At 38.4% G+C, this 22,300-nt stretch overlaps 1 protein-coding gene across 1 annotated transcript in view; it reads right to left on the reverse strand.

Annotated features, from left to right (window-relative positions):
- The window catches only part of LOC134566043 (octopamine receptor-like), a 122,069-nt gene extending 108,017 nt beyond the window's left edge, over window positions 1–14,052 (reverse strand). Inside the window, exon 1 of the mRNA XM_063425754.1 lies at window positions 13,820–14,052. Within this exon, the coding sequence (XP_063281824.1) occupies window positions 13,820–13,829 (10 nt within the window). The 5' untranslated portion in view covers window positions 13,830–14,052. The remainder of the gene's footprint in view (window positions 1–13,819) is intronic.
- Between the last annotated feature and the right edge of the window lie 8,248 nt (window positions 14,053–22,300).

Below are 22,300 nucleotides of genomic sequence, written 5' to 3' on the forward strand. Positions count from 1 at the left end.
ATTTACAAAATAGCAGTCAGATTTGTTTTCTTGGATCATCAAGCTTACCCCATATATTAACTAATACTTGAATATTTTTTTTTATTTTTTTTTAAACAAATCTCTGAACTGAATATACTAAATTAGCATCTTTAGCCAGAGAGGGTTACATGTTTATTTTTCGAACTGCAGTGGATCCTTTCCTTTGCTGTACATGAAATCTACTTCAAGTCTAAATGGATGACCTCTCGTCCTTTTGTGCAGCTCTAGTAATGAGCTGATTACAAGACAGCTGCACTAGCCTTGTATACATTTGTAAACAATTACCATACCTCTTATTTGTAGAATAAACAAGTTCAAACCTTTAATTTGTAGCCCTTTCTGCACTTTTAAAAACTTCCATAATCTTTTTCATTAATTGCATTTTGAAATTCACACACACACTATATATAGTGTGTGTGTATACATACATACACACACACACACACACACACATATATTTGTTGATTTTGTCCATTGATCAGCTCTGCTTTAATTTAAAAGTAAATATGTTTTATGCTGTGATATCAGCTGCTTCCATTGTTTTGAATACCGTGTACATGTTCTATATTGATTATATTACATTACTTGTAAATCCACTTTATAATATATTAGTATTAATCAAGACTGTTTATGTTCATCGGTAACCAGGGATACTGGTCTCTCCATAACAGAGAACACTTAAACCAATTTACAATGTACCAAACAGGAAACATCTTAGTCTTCTGATGGAACGTCATAACTGGAACTAAAATGTTCTAGTTATGATTTGATAAACCTGTTTAATTTTTTTCCATCACACACATAGGTCTAGCAGAGGCTTTTAAATATGAACCTCGAGTGTAAGGATATCCTTTAAGAAATTATCACTTCTCATTCAATAAAGCTGGTAAACTATGTGGAATAATGATCTATAGCAAAGGTTCCTGACCCAGTCCTAAGGGCACACCAACTGTCCAGGTTATGTCCGCATCACTTTATACATTTTGCCTTGAGGACTGGGTTGGGCACCACTGATCTACAGTGTGGACTGACTCAAGATTTTAACAAAACTGGAGGTCTTCACAGATGTGTTCTGATATTATGTGCTCATAAATCCTAGGTTCCAAAATTGATCACAAACACATATACGTGGTGTATATTTCTGATCAAATTATATATATATATATATATATATATATATTTTTTTTACTTGATGGCCCATCCAAGAAGGTTCATGGAAAGCTACTAAACCATTATTTTCATTAATAAAGTCAATGTGAGAAAAATTTTAATTTCTCAGTTCGGCAGAACATACCTGCTTCAAGAAGTATAGACCAACATGTGCAATCTTGTTATGACTCGGAGTTCGTTTTTGTTTGGCAGTCTTGTCTTTTTATTAATATGATTATCAACTCAACTTACAACATTAACTTCATGATGTCCTAACATTATCTAAGAACATATGTTGACATGAAAACCTATGCAGGTACTTACAAACACACATTACCTCCCAACTGTATCAAAGAGAGACTGGTCAATATTATAATAAATACAACAAAATAGATTAAACCAGTTCAAAGGAATGACAGCTCTGGTGTCTTCTATATGCCTATGTAAATAGGTTATGCCTACATTTTCATGGTACTTTGAATTGTAGAAAACATTTAATATCAAGATCAGAATTCAGGTTGGACATTTGAAAAAGCTACACCACTCTGTTCAGTATGGCAATATTGACATTCTAAGCTCTGGGGAAATTTGAGAACATTTTTTTTTTTTTTACCTACCCATGGATGCAGCAGAATGAATAATACATTTTGTATGGGCAACACTGAAACTGAAGCCTGAATGACTTTAATTTTATATAAAACTAATAAAAAATGTTTCCTGCAGAGGAAGAGTCTTGCAGAGTGCAATGAACCGCTTGGAAGGGGAAGCGAGAAATTGGAAATGTTTAAGGACGGTTTTCATCTCAGTGAGATTCATTTCCATTATCTGGAAAGTACTGATACAGCTAATGGAGTGTCAGCAGCAAACATTCTCACAAAATGCTTTCTAATCTTTGGTGTCCAGAAATTGCTTGGCTAAGAATTCTAAACTTACTTTGTATGATAAAGCATAAGCCACTGAATACATACTGTAAGTACCTAATTTGGAAAATATAGTACAGTAGGGTACATAATCCCTTCTTCTTCTGAAGTAACAATATATGTAACTCCTCTTTAAGGGACACTATAGGCACTCAGACCACTTCAGCTCATTGAAGTGGTCTTTGTGCAGTGTCTGTGTCCAACTCAAAGCAGAAGTTGTACCTTTGTTATTGGTTACTGTTGGTTGTTTCTGAAGACCCACAAGCTTTAGGTACAGTAACCATCATACAGGGAGTGCAGAATTATTAGGCAAGTTGTATTTTTGAGGATTAATTTTATTATTGAACAACAACCATGTTCTCAATGAACCCAAAAACTCATTAATATCAAAGCTGAATATTTTTGGAAGTAGTTTTTAGTTTGTTTTTAGTTATAGCTATTTTAGGGGGATATCTGTGTGTGCAGGTGACTATTACTGTGCATAATTATTAGGCAACTTAACAAAAAACAAATATATACCCATTTCAATTATTTATTTTTTACCAGTGAAACCAATATAACATCTCAACATTCACAAATATACATTTCTGACATTCAAAAACATAACAAAAACAAATCAGTGACCAATATAGCCACATTTCTTTGCAAGGACACTCAAAAGCCTGCCATCCATGGATTCTGTCAGTGTTTTGATCTGTTCACCATCAACATTGCATGCAGCAGCAACCACAGCCTCCCAGACACTGTTCAGAGAGGTGTACTGTTTTCCCTCCTTGTAAATATCACATTTGATGATGGACCACAGGTTCTCAATGGGGTTCAGATCAGGTGAACACGGAGGCCATGTCATTAGATTTTCTTCTTTTATACCCTTTCTTGCCAGCCACGCTGTGGAGTACTTTGACGCGTGTGATGGAGCATTGTCCTGCATGAAAATCATGTTTTTCTTGAAGGATGCAGACTTCTTCCTGTACCACTGCTTGAAGAAGGTGTCTTCCAGAAACTGGCAGTAGGACTGGGAGTTGAGCTTGACTCCATCCTCAACCCGAAAAGGCCCCACAAGCTCATCTTTGATGATACCAGCCCAAACCAGTACTCCACCTCCACCTTGCTGGCATCTGAGTCGGACTGGAGCTCTCTGCCCTTTACCAATCCATCCATCTGGCCCATCAAGACTCACTCTCATTTCATCAGTCCATAAAACCTTAGAAAAATCAGTCTTGAGATATTTCTTGGCCCAGTCTTGACGTTTCAGCTTGTGTGTCTTGTTCAGTGGTGGTCATCTTTCAGCCTTTCTTACCTTGGCCATGTCTCTGAGTATTGCACACCTTGTGCTTTTGGGCACTCCAGTGATGTTGCAGCTCTGAAATATGGCCAAACTGGTGGCAAGTGGCATCTTGGCAGCTGCACGCTTGACTTTTCTCAGTTCATGGGCAGTTATTTTGCGCCTTGGTTTCTCCACACGCTTCTTGCGACCCTGTTGACTATTTTGAATGAAACGCTTGATTGTTCGATGATCACGCTTCAGAAGCTTTGCAATTTTAAGAGTGCTGCATCCCTCTGCAAGATATCTCACTATTTTTGACTTTTCTGAGCCTATCAAGTCCTTCTTTTGACCCATTTTGCCAAAGGAAAGGAAGTTGCCTAATAATTATGCACACCTGATATAGGGTGTTGATGTCATTAGACCACACCCCTTCTCATTACAGAGATGCACATCACCTAATATGCTTAATTGGTAGTAGGCTTTCAAGCCTATACAGCTTAGAGTAAGACAACATGCATAAAGAGGATGATGTGGTCAAAATACTCATTTGCCTAATAATTCTGCACTCCCTGTATATTAGGTACGTATGAGTGCATCATGAAATTAAACACCACATCTGGGATTAAAGTTCTATGAGATGTCTGCACGAGGGTACAGACAGAGTCACGGACAGAAGAAGGTAAAGGCAATGGGTGTTTAACAATCCCAATACAATTAAAACTATTTTGCAAAACTTGGCTTTTAGACCAACTTAGGTTTGGAAACAACCAGTAGATACACCTCTCCTGGAGGACTGAGCCAGCCATGGATGAATGTAAGACAGGCCTTCCTGACTTTAAGGGACTCTATAGGCACCCAGACAACTTCAGCTCATTGAAATGGTCTGGGTACTGTGTCCGTATTGCACTTAGTGCTGCAATGTTAAACATTGCTGTTCCAGAGAAACTGCAATGGGTATGTTGCAGCACCAAGTCTGCCTCCAGTGGCTATCTACCAGACAGCCACTAGAGAGCTTCCTGGATTGAAACTGACCTTTGGTCCAGTATCTGACCCTGGATGTCCTCACGCTCTGCATGAGGTCATCCAGCGTCAAATTTTGTGACTTTTCTACATAGGAAAGCATTGATGCAACGCTTCCAATGGGGAGGTCAAATGTGCCCGCAACATTTTCCCTGCATGAGCATTAGCATCCCCTCGTCGCGGAGGAGGTGGAGCCACAACCCAGCACCGATGTCCCTCAGCGTAAGGTACGTAAATAAATGGTTTTTAACCCTTTTCTTGCGTCGGTTGGAGGGCGCGAGGGAGGGAGCTATAGTGCCAGTACACTAAGGCCTAAGGGCTCAGGGGCATTGCTGTGTCCACATCATTCAATTACAGCATCCTCTGGCTTCTAGGAACAATTATCTGTTTAGTTTTTGGCATCTTTAATCATATTTATGTATTCAGTGTCTCACCTTCACTTTTAGTGTTGCTTTTAGAAGCGGGTGGTGTCTATTATATTGCAAGCTATGGTTGACTTTTGGGTTAAGGGGTGCCCTCGAAGGCACAATAGGGACAACTATCTTCCTGCTCTCTTTTTTTCCCCTTCACCCTCTCCTGTTTTCTAATTATTGTAACGGCCAGCTACTTTTGTTACATATTATCTTTTGTGGCTATATGCCTGAAGGTACTGAGATACATAGATGCCCAAATAAGCCAGAGCTTTATTGTTCACTATTTAGAAAGTACGTATTAACAAATCTCTTGTCAGTTGGGACTGTGTTGCCCAACTATCATCTGACATACTATGGAGCGACTTGTATAAACACTTTGTTAAAGGTACTATCTACTTTAAAGTGTAGACTAGCATCTGCTATTTTTAAATTATATGTTTTGTATATGTGTGTTTAGCACGATTAGTTTTGTGGTGTAGTCGGTCTTTTCTGTCCCATGAGACTTTTTAGTGATAAGTACTTTTATTAAAAGTTACGTTTTATCTCAATACATATTTTTCCATTAGCATTCCATTGCTGCTATATCGGATAGTGTATCCTTCGCTCCTCTCTTTTCTTGTTTTTAAGAAATTAGTTTATCTTCAGTATGAAAACCTGTGTGGATGTGGGCATGTAAATGGGGTTTCATTGGCTAAATGTAATGTAATGCTGTTTTGTATAAAAACTATCTTTGTCTATAGCAGAAAATGTTGAGATGTGATTGGCAGGTGAGGGGAGCGAAGTATAACACATGTACTGTAGTTTTGTTATAAAATATATAGACAAATGCTGCCATTTATTTCTGCACATTTTAATTTAATGATCTTTAGTGACATCTGGTCAAGTTCGAACTGACAGGAAATTATTTGAATGGCTGTTTTGATAATCATTAATTCATTTTAAGAGTAGTTCTTAATGGAAAAACTAAAGTTTCTGTGTAGGTGGGGTGGGAGGGCAATACTGAGAAGAGTTTTGCTCCTTGAAACTATGGGACCACTAAAAATCTTGGGGCATATTTTACCTATTTGGGATGACGGTACTATTTGTCCTATTAACACAAGTGGCTGAGTGGTTACTTGATTATTATAGAGAGAGAGATTGGCCCTTTAGATATTGGAACCAGATAACAAGGCATCCCTTGGTCCTCATATCATCTGGATACATTTTTCTCAGTTTGGGATCAGGGGGTGAATAAAAGGTGTTGACTGACCCCCTACAAATATTTAATTTCCACCAACACCCATGGAAGAAGGTAGTGGTTGGGGCATTTACACAGGCTTACCCAAATTAGCATTTCCTTCAACCTCTGCACAAGAGGTGGAAGAAGGGGACAATCTGATTGATAATAGTAGGGCCTAGTATTAAATCTGCCATCTGCTATGCAATGAATGGTAGTGATGGAACAATCTCACACAACGCCTCCTCCCTGTGAACTAGTGTGACTCAAGTAGCTGAATGCCTGTTGCACTAATTAGGCACACCTACAGCTAAGTTTAAATGCCCTAAAGGGTAATTGTAACTCTCAGTGAGATACACAATAAGTAACAAACACATGAATATGTAAAGATAGAGCACTGTCTAAACATGTAACAAATCCAAACATTAAAACCCAATAAAATAAATGGCTGAACAATAAAAACAAAAAACAAACAGTGTGCTCAAAGGCACTCCTGCTATTTAATGGGAAAGAAACTGTGAAATTACTTTCCATATACATACAAAACAACATGTCAAAATCTAAACACCAGTAACATAAACAAATATAATATATACAGGTTACACGAAAAGCAAATATACTATGACAAGGGATTAACCATAACCAGAACATATACAAATTGAGTCCTGTAAAATAATTATTTAGAAATTAATATCTAATAGAATATGGAGACATTCAACTCTACATTGAGTCCAAAAGGGGAATCTAGTTTGGAAATAAAAAAAATCCCAAACATTTCCCTCTTGGACAAAACATGCAAGAGATCCCCCCTCTAACTGTAGTAACTACCTCATCTATCCTTTGGAAACAATACATTGATACATCTCCATTATGCTAAAGGGGTACCTGCTCTTATCCTCTATGTTGTTGAGATACTCTCTTATCTTCTGTTTAAGCCTCTTCTCTGTCTCCCACACACACTATGTATTACTACTTTACACACAATAAGGTACACAGCATATCTGGACTCACAATTCATGTATGTTCTCATCTTAAAGTCACAAGTCACGACCACTCATATAAGACCCGAACATCTTTGATTTCTCAGTGTGAAGACAGCACTTGGACCTCTGGTCACCATGCTTAAAAAATCCAACCTCTTTTAGCCACCCTGACTGTGCTTTGCCAGTCATGGTATTTACGTTCCTCAAAAATAGTGGGACCTTTCTTCAACTAAAATTTCCATCCGTAGTGACTTGAGGTCAGGGTGGAACATTCACAACGTCTCAACAATCATGAACAAAGTTTTAACAAAATTATATATAATAAGTGTGGGTGCACTTAATATGAAAATGGTAAATTATGGTTGAGCAGACATATAGTCAAATTCCAGGTTTTGTTTTCATCAGAACTTCATCTGTAAGGGGTTAACATAAGGCTTTTCTTTTCAGAAACAACAGTGACTTTTGTGTTGTCTAAAATAATTATTGTCTTCATGTGTACCAATAACAGAGAAGGATTTGAAGCACAATAATAATTTTATGTTGCTGCGTTTGAGGTCAGATGTCTGGGTCATTCATTATTGAAAAACACATGTTCCAAATATGAATAAATTAGGAATCATGGTAAAGTGAATATTTTATAACATTCTGCTAAATTAGTCCTAATTGCTCTTCTTTAGCATTCAGCAGTAATTTGCCAGTACAGAAGCATCAAAAAATCAAAATGAGTCAAAAATATTCAAACACTCAAGGAGATAATTCAGTAAATTAAGAAGTGTCAATTCAGACATTTCATTATAGCTTCTAGACAACAGCTTTGTTTGAAAAAAATAACAAACAAAAAAAAACAACAACAATATTTCGGTATCGCAAAACTTTGTGCGTGTGGTTGTTTGGCTTGCCAAAATTTTACCCACTGAAAAAGATTTGGGAGAATGAAACAGACAGAACAAAAGGGAATGAAAATCAACCAACTAGTGTACTTTTTGGCAGATATATTTTACAGTACAATGATAGGTGTGTTTTCCCACCATTTCATTCACAGATCGAGTGAAAAAAAAAATAAACAGGGTAAAAGAGTACTTTTTTCCCTCACTTGATTCGTGAATAAAATCAACATTTATTGACTGTCCCCCAGCCGTCAATCATCTACATGTATTTTCCAATGAATATCTTGCATGGGCGGAACTCTGCATCAGAAATGAAAGAATGTATTTATTGTAAGAGTGGTTTGGTTCTTGATTAGTCATATCTCAGTTGAGAAATCAGGAATTCGATCACCCATTTGGCCACAATTCGGACAAATTGTAGTTCGAATTAAACTAAACTCCAAAGCTAATAATAGCCTACTAAGTGCTAATATGAAAAAAACAAAAACTAAACTGAATCTGTATTTATACACAGAGGATAGAACAGTGCTAGACTCAATACACTGGATAAGGAGGCAGCACATCCAATAGAAAATTAGGACAAGTCAAACGGAAATACAGATAGTTCAAATCATAAAATACTTCAAATACTTTTAGTAATAAAACAGTAAAATGCACACAAGATGTAAAAAAATCCACAATAAAACCTAAAAATATAAAAAATGCCAAATGGTAAGGCACAGTCTCAGAGGTAACAACAGATCTTCTAATTCTTGTGTGGCACAGAGTAGTTTCGCTTGACAGCAACATATGAAAAGAAAGCAAAGAACAAAGGCGAATCAATAGTGCATTATGATAAATAGTAGGACACATGACACTTAAAATAGATGTCAACTCACATATGGTAGAGCTATAACCAGCTCTAGGTAAAACATCATACAGTGTATTTAATCCCCACTTGCAGGATATCCCTCTGATTTTGGTCAACAGTAGAGTGGTAATAAATCACAACTGGATAGCGATGAGGTAGAGAATATGGAATGACAAAAAAGCAGCCAATAGTGCTCTCTACATCAAGTATAAGCAAGATAAATAAAAATATACTTACAATAAAATTAGCAGACAACCGCTCTATGTATCCAGCGTATGGTGAGGATCATACCACCTACACTTGATACATAGAGCAGCTAGTTTGCTCATTTTTTTGTAAGTATACTTACTTCTATAGAGAGCACTATTGGCTACTTTATTTGTCTGGAAAACTGGAGTAATACGGCCATCTGGAATGTTCTGCCCGCGTGGCCCAAGGAGGGGAGTGGCATGGGCGCAAGGCACAGGTAAGTTTGAAACTGGTGGAAGCTTCCCAGAAAAGCTCTTAAACACAAGGCTGGAAAGATGAAGGGGACATCTGGTTCCAGCGATAGCCAGTTTAGATCTTTTAACATGCCACAATAGTGGGTCATGTAATTACATTGTAGCATAAAGCGGCAGAACGAGTTATACAACGTAGTAAGTTTATGAAGGTGGGTTTACGGCGCAGGTGTATACACTACATCCCATCCCAATAATCAATAACTGGCATTAGCATTTGTTTAATCTGTACAATCTGTTTATGTAGAGGGCACCAAGTTTTTGAGTTTTTCAATGTGAAGGCCAAAAGATAGATTGGGGTCTAACAACATACCTAGATATTTGAAGAAATGGACTGCAGTCCGTGGGCTATTTGATTTTGTAATTTGGGATTATTCTAGAGTTAACTGAATAATCACATTTTTTTTAAAGACAGGAGGCAAATATTTGCTTTACTTTCTTTACTCAAGCCTCCCAGCAGCAAAGAAATGGTTAACAGTGCAAAGTAAAAATTAAACCAATCACAGTAAAGGTGTCTGTAACAAAGGGTAATGAAGCTCCTCTCACTTCCTCTTTCTTATGATGCAGCTGCACCAGTCAGAGACAATGAAGTAACCATAAACTGTGTCCTCAACCATATAAACAAGAAGGAAGAACAGCTGGATTTGAAATGGCATTCAGAGAAGTAACATTGAGTGTTCACCCTAGAAGGAAAAAAGAGAATCGTGAAAGTATGGTCTCTAGGCAATGTGGCAGGCATAACATCAAACCCAATGTTTAAGGCGTTACCGAAGCACTAGTAGAATCTGAAGCATTATCTACCGGGAATGAACATCATTACATAGGCACCAGTTAGCATAAAGTAACATAATCGATCGGAGATGCACATCACAACTGAAAACTAACAGTACAAAACATGTAAAGCAGAAAAAAAAACAAAGCACACCAGCAATAGTCAACACCCAGTAAGAAAGGGGGGGAACAGAGGGTGGGAAAATATTTGCCTCCTGTCTTTAATAAAATTTTGATTATTTGGTTATTAACACTAGAATAATCCCTCATTTTATGGCAAGACATGAGGCTTCAAATTTCCTATTTTAACATACAGAAATAAAAGGAAAAAGTGCGTGAGATGTCAGACGAAAATATAAGGTACGAAAGGTAGATTCTTTAGACCAGTCAGCGGAGGATAAAATATCTGAAAGGGCGCCTTCTGCTAGGAGCGCGGAGGAGGCCTCTGTTCCCCGAACTGAATGCGCCCCCCCAAAAGAGGTGTCAACACCAGCAAAACCGAGGAGCCATTTGATCAACTGAGCGATCGTAGGACATGACACCGGTCAGTGGGGACGTACATGAGAGATCAACAGTGACGTAGGCAATGTGCCACGCAAAGCTATGGTCTGTCTGGAAAATACATGTAAAAAAAAAAAAACTGAAGCTGAGAGCATCTTAGTTCGACGGGAAATAGAAAAACAAAACCCCTTCAGGGGAGAAAACAAGCACACGAAAGTCAAAAGCCTTCACAATGGAAACTCACTGGAAGAAGACTAAACATAAAAGTAGATCCGAGTTGGAAGGCCAAGCTTCCAAAACAAAGAAAACCTGAGATACATCCCAGAATTGGGAATATCGAGGTGCTGGAGGTCTGGTCAATCTAATACAACTCAGAAGTCTGCAGATCGAGGGATGTCCACCAGCTTGTCCAAATAGGCCAGGCAGAGAGGTAGGCACGTAGAGTCCCATAATAATCCTCTAGCCGTGTTGGAAAGTCCTGAGACATTCCAGGATCCCCTGAAACGGTCCAGGCCACGAGTTGAAGGTGGTCTTGAAGGAAGAGAGGGAGGAGAGGGCCTTGTCATAGGAGTGAAAGAGGGAAGTTTACAGACAATTCCAATAGATTGGGATAACAAGGCTGTGTCCTCCATAGAGGGGTAATCAGAAGTAATGTGACCAAGAGAGTTCTGATCTTTTGCATGAAGGATCCTTGCGTCTGACTGCTGTGCCGAAAAACACCAAGCAGACAGGTTTGTGAGGTGATAAGGTGGAGCGAAAACGGCAGGAAAAAACTGAGAAAATGGCCGCCGCGAGTGAAGGAGAGGACGGAGCAGAGCATCAGAGACGGACCTCAGTAGTGGAGACTGAGTAAATAGAGCAGGCCGGCCGTAGGGGACGCTGCCCGCCAAAGCCAAAAGCCACCGGTAATTACCGAAGAGGGGAACCATGAGGGAGCCCTCACGCAGGCTTTGCACTGGGAAAAAACTCACGGCCAACTAGAGAAGTCGGCCTGAGAGGAAGAAGGCAATAAAGAGATGGATTATAACAAACAGGTATAGAGATAAATAGCCAAACTAAGGTAGGGAAGGCAATCCAAAAAATTAAGGCACAATGATATATAAATTACAAAATATAGCAAGATTTGACTTAGCAATATAATTGGAGTAGACTCACCTGGGAGGCAAGCAGCAAAGAAAGAGGAAGTGGGAGGAGCTTCATTACCCTTTGTTACAGACACCTTTACTGTGATTGGTTGAATTATTACTTTAACCATTTCTTTGCTGCTGGGAGGTTTGAGTAAAGAAAGCAAAGCAAATATGAAGCCCCCTGTCTTGTCATAAAATTTAGGTTCTGTCCAAATATCATTGTGCCAGTTTTGTCAGTGTTTTTTTTTTTGTTAGTGCTTAGGAAAAGTATGTTATCTGCAATCCACTTTTCTAGGTCTGTGAACTGGTCTTGGAGCACAGCCTGAAGCTGTGGTAGATTTGGTTTGCTAGCGTCCATTATGGTATATGGAAGACCCATAGTGACTGTGGGACTTGCACCTATTTCACATCACATGAAATCACACCTGTTCCCATCAGCCAATGGGAGGATGTGGCTGTGGAGGCTCCACCCACTTTCCTATTATCTGAAAAAACAAGTCTTTAATGAGACAAAGTAATCCTTTTGTCCCATGAATATTTTTTCATTGCATTGGAATTTTAATGAAATTCCATCACACTCACTTTCTTTAAAAATAAAATAAAAAAATCTATGATTATGAAAAACTTACAAGTGACAGTGCCACTTTAGTGTTCGAAAAAGAGATGCTATTGGTGAATAGCAAGAGTACTGGCCTTCTTGAAACAGCTTCTTTCAACCAGCTTTCCTTCAAAAGTCCTATGAACGTATTATTTAATTTGGCTTTTATAAACTATAGTGTTTCAGGATTTTTGATTAGAGAAATGCTAATGAGCTTGTTTAGATAGCAGATTGAACTGTGCAGACCTCCAGATATTTGACACTAATTAGCTTTTTCAAATTACATGTAAACAGCTGGCTTGGATTACACTGACCTACATAATGCTTTTATTTGCAAATAAACCTTGGGATTTTAGGTTCTCACTTGAGATACAATTACAATAAACTCAAATGATCTAACTGAGCTTTGAATTGCTAACTATGTTGAATATAAAACTTTATTATCTTAATCATCAAGATCATTTCATTCATGGACGGAGTGAATTTTTAAAAATATTTATTTCTGCATCACTACACAGCACTGCCAATATGTTGGCCCTATATAAATATTATTATTTTTATTAATAAAATATCTATTGAAAATCAATATAAAAGACCATATGATAACTACTAAATATACAACCATGACAGAGTACCAAGCAACACTGCCCTGCACAACACACAGTATAATCAATGTATAAAACAATAATAAAATAGCAAAAAACAACAAAACCATAAATCTATAATAATTTAGAATTATGCATGCTCTATATTTGGTAGATCAACACATTGATCTTTAAATGTTACATACAGACGCATATCTATATTCACAATACACTCAGTCAAGCCATGTGCCAAAGTACCACACTTAAATCAAGTCCTAACCTTGCTAATGCCATCATAAGGAAAATTAAACTATGGTACTCATTTCTGTTTGTGTGCATGCGTATAAATATAATATGATATAGACATAGAGATTCTCACATGTACACACATTCACTTCTCTGAGTTGGTTTGTTCTGTGACACACGTCATTGATAATTAAAAAATACTATTTGACATTTTTCCACTCTGTGCTGTAAAACATGGACAGATAGCCATAAGGTGACTTCTGGTTTAGAGGTTTTGTCTCTCGGGGATATGTTCACAGATATAATGACCTCCCTGGTCCTACAAAACCCATTAACACTTTCACCTGTTCCACTGGTGTAATCAATACTAATCAAAGGGCTACAACCTGATATCAAGAAATCAGCCACAGGTAGAAGAATTCGGACAACACAGTGACTTTCTTGTGCTCACCAAACTGTTATTATCCTCAGAAGTGGAAAAAATACATTCAACTATAAAATATTTAAAATAATAAAAACACAAACATTATATAGCCCAGTAAATACAACAAAATAGCATTAAACAGAACAAGCAGACATTGGTTAACTGTTTCAGAGCCAATGTACATAATCATTATCAAGCACTGAAAACATGATCAAATTGGAGGCAACAGTGTTATTAATTATTATTGCATGGCATATAGATGTTCCATGTATGTACACATCAGAGAGGTGATGTTAATCTAATGTATGGCATGCATAGAGAGCAGAGAGAGACATGTATTACCTGAATCCATGACAAGTCCAGCCTTGTTTTAAGAGATCTCTAGCAAGTCACTGAAGCACATTAGCAGAGAGAGCTGGTGCATCTTCAGCCTGAGTGCAATGGGATTTAAAGCAAGATCCAGTGTGTCCATCACATGTACAGCAATAAGAATATGGTGTGCAAAGAGCAGTCTTGCAGCCACCACCTGGGAAATAGAGAGGACTCTCGGAATGTGAGTGCAGAAGGGTCCAAGACAATAGAACAAGGAAATGTAGCAGGACAGCAGGTAAACAGATACATAAAATAGATCTGTATACATATATAAAAAAAAGATGTAAGGGAATCAAATCAAGATAAACCAGTAGCAGAGTCCAAAGTGACTTTTCAGAATGTTGGTGTGCTAGAAAAAATACAAGGGAGGGGAGAATGGAATAGTGGGGAGTTTAGGAAAGACTCATAATTATTGCAATCCTGGAGAGGATGTAGGCAATTGTACATGGCATGGGTTGTTCATGGCCACTAGAGGGCAAGTGTGTGCTTTTCATGTCTATTGTCATTGAAAAGAAATAAACTGAATTTAGTGAGAGCATTGTGTCACAATAACAGCACACTGGGCAAAGCCTTACACCAGCCCTATTAACCCCTTAAGGACACAACATCTGGAATGAAAGGGAATCATGACGGAATATTTCTGTCATGTGTCCTTTAGGGGTTAAATATACATGCGTCTTATTTCACTGTGACAGTGCACGTGATATTTTTTGGATTTATCTAGCGCAGTTGTTCAGTAGGAGCAATGTGCAGTGAATTATAAGGACTTTACACTAAATTATTAACAGTTCTGTCATCCTCCTACCCCTCTCCACTGATAGAATTTCAATACTAATGGGTTAATTAACTAAACAGTCGAACGTGGTAAATTAAAACCCTGAATAGCAAAACTGAAGTGCCTCCAAATACTTCCAAATTCTTAATTTTTCAATTCCGTTTTCAATTTACTACACTATACTGTCTAGTATTGAATAAAGGAAATTTCTGCTTTGGAAAAATAACATTTTAGATCCTGCAAATTAAAACTACCTCCTGAGGGGGTAGGGGCAAAGCCCCCTTAAAGGGTTAAAATTAGACAACTGGTGCGTCAGTTGTGGGGCAATAAGAGATCAGCAATGTTTCATAATGATTAAAAGTTCAGTCACTACTGTTTTTTTTTTAAATAATTGACTGATGTAATTAGTTGTTTTTTTTGCCACTCATAGTAATAGAAAAAACTGTTTTTTCATCCTATTTATGCAACCTTTTGATTATATTGCAAATATCTTTAAACGAGCCAATGAGCAAAAGGTCCCCATTGACCTGATGCTTTTATTATCTCTAATACCTTAACACACCACTGCATTTTCCTGTACGACTGTAATCGCATGTGAGTGTTAATGCAATGACCTATATAACTTTATACCATTTCATAAAAAGGCTTTAAAAAAATAAAATCTGTTTTTTTGTTTTTTTTTTGTCTGCAGGATCAGCAATGATATCACTGGGAATTTATAATTCCAAACTTCATCCTGCTGACTTCGTACCACTTGTAAACATCAATATGTACTGCATGTATCCGGTTATGGTCTCTTGTTAAGACATGTTCTGTTATTCTTAGAAACGTATGTACTTCTGATTATGTTTTGTATCAATCCTTCCTTGGACAAAACACCTAACTGCACTGAATAAAAATATGAATTGAAAAATATTTAGTATTTGTCATCCCAACAAGGGTTCCTACAGCCAAAAACAATGTTTTATTATAACACTGCTTTTGGTTGGAGTAGCCCTTTAACCCCTTAAGGACACATGACATGTGTGACATGTCATGATTCCCTTTTATTCCAGAAGTTTGGTCCTTAAGGGGTTAAACATATAAATAACACAAGGGGCCCTACACAGCATTAGCTGACCACGGAATTTAATTATTTTGCACAGATCTATTGGAAAATCTGTTATATTCACCCTTGTTTCAAGCTTTGTCATTGCGTGTTTGTTTGTTATTTTCTCCTAATATATAAACTTCACTGATCAGTTCCCAAGAATATTGAAAAATATATAGCAAATGCGCAATACAGATTGGATGGGCAGATAAAATAAAAAAACTTAATTAATATATTGTTGTAACATAGAAACCTAGAATGTGATGGCAGAAAAGGCCCATCTAGTCTGCCCAATTTTCTAAATACTTCCATTAGTCCCTGGCCTTATCTTATAGTTAGGATAGCCTTATGCCTATCCCGCGCTTGCTTAAACTCCTTTACTGTGTTAACTTAAGCTGGAAGACTTTTCCATGCATCCACATCACATATGTTTAAGGCCAAAGACCTGTATTTGTAGGAGGAGTTTGTCCTATTAAAAACCCTATCCCCCCTTTTACCATGGCCGTTATGTTTCAGGTCATCACACCCACCTCACCCCTTATTTAATTTAATTATTCTATTCTTCTCCTTGGTGGGCCCTCTTTTATTTGCTCGTATGGGTGGGACCAGTCTGATATGCTTCAGATATGTTCTCTCTGTAATGGCACAAGATGAGCTAAAACCAGCTTGAGTTCTGAGCGGGGACCCACCGAAGGGCAGGCTATTTCAGTTGCTGTCTGTTCTCAGAATACTCTTGCGACCTGTTTTTTTTTTGCTCTCCATAAGTTTAAAAGGTAATCAAGACGTGGACCCCTTGCTCACAGTGCCTAGAGAGATATCGGCTATGCCTCACTGATGATGCCTAACAAGGCTGAAATGATCGTCTGGGGTTGCTGTGTCTCTCCTGCAGACAGAACTTGCTGGCATTTCGGATCTGGACTGCTCATATGGGTGGGACTAGTCTAATATGCTTCAGATATGTTCTCTCTGCAATGGCACAAGATGAGCTAAAACCAGCTTGAGTTCTGAGTGGGTACCCACCGAAGGGCAGGCTATTTCAGTTGCTGTCCGTTCTCAGAATACTCTTGCGACCTGTTTTTTTTGTTCTCCATAAGTTTAAAAGGTAATCAAGACGTGGACCCCTTGCTCACGGTGCCTAGAGAGATATCGGCTATGCCTCACTGATGATGCCTAACAAGGCTGAAATGATCGTCTGGGGTTGCTGTGTCTCTCGTGCAGACAGAACTTGCTGGCATTTCGGATCTGGACTGCTCGTATGGGTGGGACCAGTCTAATATGCTTCAGATATGTTCTCTCTGTAATGGCACAAGATGAGCTAAACCCAGCTTGAGTTCTGAGCGGGGACCCACCGAAGGGCAGGCTATTTCAGTTGCTGTCCGTTCTCAGAATACTCTTGCGACCTGTTTTTTTGCTCTCTTTTATTTACAGGCATACCTGTAGGTCAGTTTCGGCACACCACAACCGACTTATCACCACGACTAATTGATACATACTACTATCATGTTTCCGACCACAAATAAACAATTTTATTGGTAACAGAGAACTGTGTCCTTGAAACAGGTACACCTCACTTAAATAGTGTAATTCATCTCTCATCTCATTTATTTATAGAGCTATTTTATCAGCTACGTTATGATCATACATCCTTGTATTCACAGTCATTATCGCCTGTAACACAGATGATCATTGGCAGGGGTGCATATGTAAGATCTGTGCCGTCAAAGTAACAGATCATTGTTCAAAGTGTTCCTCAAGAGGAAAAAAAATATTTAGAAAATTAAGAGCATATAAATGTTTAATTTTGTAGCAGTTTTCTGGAGTTGGAGATGAGAGTTTTTCCGGTGAGATGGACAATTTGAGAATTAACTAGTAAAACATAAATAAAATTAGCTGGGTAAGAAAAAATATGCAGGTTAGCTGAGATGCAGTTTTTTGTATTTTTTATACCCGACTCTTTTGCCCTAAATTTGCCAAATTAGTTGTCAATGTTCCACAGCTTACTGTGCAATGTGTAAGTATGTTCGGTGGAAGTTGGGCAATGCAAGATATGTTACTGATTTATGTTCAAGTACAAAATCTAAAAATACTTTTTTTTTTTTTTTTTTTTACAATACCCTCAAGGCTGCAAGTTGGGCAAAATTGGCATCTATAAGTTTATTCCAGATGGCAGGAATGCCATCACATTAAGCTAGCATCTATAAATCTATCCCAGATGGCAGAAAGGCCATAACATTAATCTGGAGATGGTAGATACTGAATTTATATAGTGTCGTTTTTTTCCTGGAAGGCAATCAGAAAGCAGTCAAGACATTTCAAGCAATTATATATAATTCCATTCTCAAAATAATCTTTGCTCTTTTTGTATGACACTGTGAAATAAGCACAGTAGGGTATTTATTCCAGCGTACCATACTGCTGACTCTTCCTTCAAGGACATCCAGGCATATTGTAGAATGACTAATTTTATTAGTGCTAGAAAATACAGTTGAATTTCAGAATAATTTAATAAATGGAAGGAAATGATTGATTCTAATGGAATTAGACTGTTACTCCGATTATTTGATATAACATCTGCATACACACGGATATCAGCATCACTGCTCGATGATTTATAACGCCGACTGATATTCCTAGGGGTTTCATACTACACCAGTTTTTGAGATGTTGCTCATAATTTCTTTAAAGGAAAATAAAATCTGTCTTTCTTATGGAGATAACAGTTACTAACTCATCCAGCTTTGCAGGGAGAAAAGGATGTGATTTGTAGCTAATTTGGAAGTGCCTCCACCATTTGAGGAAACTATCACTATGAGGTTAGGTCTCCGGTAAAAATCAATCTACGTGCCTCTAGTGTAAACATTTGGGTTTAACTGTTTTCAATGTTGGCGATTTGTATACATGGATCCAATACAAGTGACTGTCTGGTGCTCTACTGAATCTCATGATGTTTCTCTCCCTGTTTTTAGCAGTTTAGATTTAGAATCTGACTTTCAAGTTAATATCAGCGGCTTCTTGACCTTGACCCTAGTTAGGCATCAAATATTCACTTTGCTGATGGAACAGGGAAAATGGCTGCGAACTGAGCAGTCTCTGAAACCTAGAGTTGTGGGATTAACAAATGTATTTGGGGGACTTATGCAGTACACCTTGAGTTCTGCATTTCATGTAGGCATCCCTCAGTCATAACAGTACATGGGAACCATTCTCAGATACTCCGATAACCATGTGGATTTAAATACTATTCTTTAGGACATCATTATACTTTCAGGACACAGGTGATGTGATAATGTGTGTGTATATAGGACACAGGTGATGTGATAATGTGTGTGTATATATAGGACACAGGTGATGTGATAATGTGTGTGTATATATAGGACACAGGTGATGTGATAATGTGTGTGTATATAGGACACAGGTGATGTGATAATGTGTGTGTATATAGGACACAGGTGATGTGATAATGTGTGTGTATATAGGACACAGGTGATGTGATAATGTGTGTGTATATAGGACACAGGTGATGTGATAATGTGTGTGTATATAGGACACAGGTGATGTGATAATGTGTGTGTATATAGGACACAGGTGATGTGATAATGTGTGTGTATATAGGACACAGGTGATGTGATAATGTGTGTGTATATAGGACAAAGGTGGTGTGATAATGTGTGTATATAGGAAAAAGGTGGTGTGATAATGTGTGTATACAGGACACAGGTGATGTGATAATGTGTGTATATAGGACAAAGGTGGTGTGATAATGTGTGTGTATATAGGACACAGGTGGTGTGATAATGTGTGTGTATATAGGACACAGGTGGTGTGATAATGTGTGTATATAGGACAAAGGTGGTGTGATAATGTGTGTGTATATAGGACACAGGTGGTGGGATAATGTGTGTGTATATAGGACACAGGTGGTGTGATAATGTGTGTGTATACAGGACACAGGTGGTGTGATAATGTGTGTATACAGGGCACAGAGGGCTGCACCTTTTCTGTGGAAATCCTTTCCCTTCTCTGCTAGACTTTCACCCAGTCTCCACTCCTTCAAAAAAGTATTGAAAACTCACTTCTTCAGGAAAGCATATCAATTAAACTGTTAGCGGGTTTTCATCCCCTGTACCCAATGACTCCTTTCCTGCAACTGTCAAAATTACCTTCAAAGCCCTCAGTGTATACTTTTCTAACAACCTACTTCACATCCCTACTTTTAACCTTTGTGTCACTTTACCCCACTCCCTCTAGCATGTAAGCTCATTGAGTAGGGCCCTCAACCCCTCTGTTCCTGTACATCCACTTGTCTAGTTAAAATTACGTGTCTGTGTCAGGGTGGTGGTGCGGAGTCCGGGACCCCTGAGTCTGTCCAGGCAGCGAAGCCAGGACCGAGACCCAGTATGCCTGATGTTCAGAGTAGGAGACACAGTGTGGAGGTGGATTAGCAGGGTCTGGTGCAGGGTAACCGCACGCCCCCTGGTATTGAGCACCAGCGTTTGTGCAGCCACAACCAGAACCGTGATTCAGCTTCTGCGGATCCCAGGAACTAGGAGCTAGGAAATAAGCAGACCTCCCAGGAGCTGAAGAGGGAGGCTCTGCAGCAAGAGTGCATCCAGTACTAGAAATAAGCCAAGGCTAGAACAGGCACCAAACATGAACAAGACATAACTAGCAGAACCCAGAACTGGAGCAGGACAGAAAGCAGAACATGTACAGAAGACATAAGGAAAATATGAACATAACATGGGCATGACTAGACAGGACTGGGTATACAAACTAAAACAAGACAAGATATAAAGGCAAAACAAGAGGAGACATAACTAAGTACTATATACGAAAATCATGGGGATTTAGTTACATTATATGATTATACATTGCATAAGCCTGCCAACAACGCCAATGTACCCCATATCTGGCAGGTCCTACACTGCCTAATGTATGCCAAAATAACCAAAGAAGACATATATAGCACTTACCTGCAAGAAAGGGCAGAAGCATTGAGCAGCTGCCTGCAGGAACACTGAAACATAATGAAAGATGGAAACAAACGGGTGTGGAAAATAAAACAAACATTTAAAGGAAACCTGGAGACTGGGAAATCCAGGGACGAACTAAAGGAATGAACCCAGAAATCCCAGCATACAGAAAACCGCTCACTCCCATCACTACTGGGCGGCTGCAATGACTACAGTACACATCAGCCCCAATATATAGTAAAAACCGAAGAAAAACAAGTTACCTGCGCTCTCTCCGTTATCCCTATGTATTTTTAAACAAATTGAGTTTTTTTAGTTACCTCCAATGGCCATGAGAGGATGAGCCAACCTGCCAACGTCAAGGCAGATCCCCCTAGGTGGGTCCTAACTCTAACCATTCATCTTGCTTCCTTGAGCCTCTGGCAAAAATCTCTAATGAGACAGAAAGGGGTATTTTTTATATACACCCCTATACATTATTAACCCTTAATAGGGAACACATGGGATGGGCGGCTGCATTGTAACAAGGCTGAGTAATACAAAAAATGGATACAAATGCAGATAGAAAAGTCCTGCGCTCACTCCCATCACTACTGGGCGGCTGCAATGACTACAGTACACATCAGCCCCAATATATAGTAAAAACCAAAGAAAAACAAGTTACCTGCGCTCTCTCCTTTATCCCTATGTATTTTCAAACAAATGATTAAAAATACATAGGGCTAAAGGAGAGAGCGCAGGTAACTTGTTTTTCTTTAGTGTTTGTATATACGACACAGGTAATGTTATATGGTATAAAGGACACAAGTGATGTTATATAGGTATATCGGACACAGGTGATGTGGGTATATAGTTACAGGTGATGTGATAGTGTGAGTATACAGTATACAGTCAATGTGGGTATAGAGGGCTAGGGTTGTAAAGTGATTATATGGGGGTAATTAGGACATAATGGAACATAGCTCAGGTAGACATATTGCATACTGGTTATAAAATTTAAAATTAACTTTGGTAAAGTGAGTATTGAGGCCTCAAGTGATGCTGTAGTTAAGTGAGTATGGAGTGTTTGTGGTGATTAGGAACACCGTTTATGTAAAGTGCTTTTAGACAGTGCTCTGGTAAAGTAAGAGTAGTGTTAATATATAAAGGTATAGTGGTCCCATGTGATGTTATGGTAAAGTAATTGTAGTGTTAATGGATACAAGTATAGTGGTCTCATTTGATGCATAAAGATAAAGTAAATGTAATGGACCCCCATGATGGATCAAGAAAGTTTGGTCTAATTAGTTCCATAAAATGTGTTGTGAGGTGGGTGTAGTGGTATCATGTGATCTGTGGTTTGTGGATTTTAATAACACAGGTGACTGTAAGGTAAAATAGCAACAGGAGGAGGGTGATGGTGTAGTATAGTGGGTGTAAAGCAGTGAATTAAATCAATTCGGTCTAAGATTAGACTTCTAGGCCCCCTCTTTACAGGGCAAACATGCTGTGCAATTGAACTACCAGGTAACCTAGTGCCCCCGTGACCACAGGTAATAGACAGGGAGGGGAAAAAAGCTAAATTATAATTATTATTATTATTATTATTTTTAAAAAGCTCACAACCTCAATCC

The sequence above is a fragment of the Pelobates fuscus genome, chromosome 6 (assembly GCF_036172605.1).
Source record: "Pelobates fuscus isolate aPelFus1 chromosome 6, aPelFus1.pri, whole genome shotgun sequence".
Lineage (NCBI taxonomy): Eukaryota > Metazoa > Chordata > Amphibia > Anura > Pelobatidae > Pelobates > Pelobates fuscus.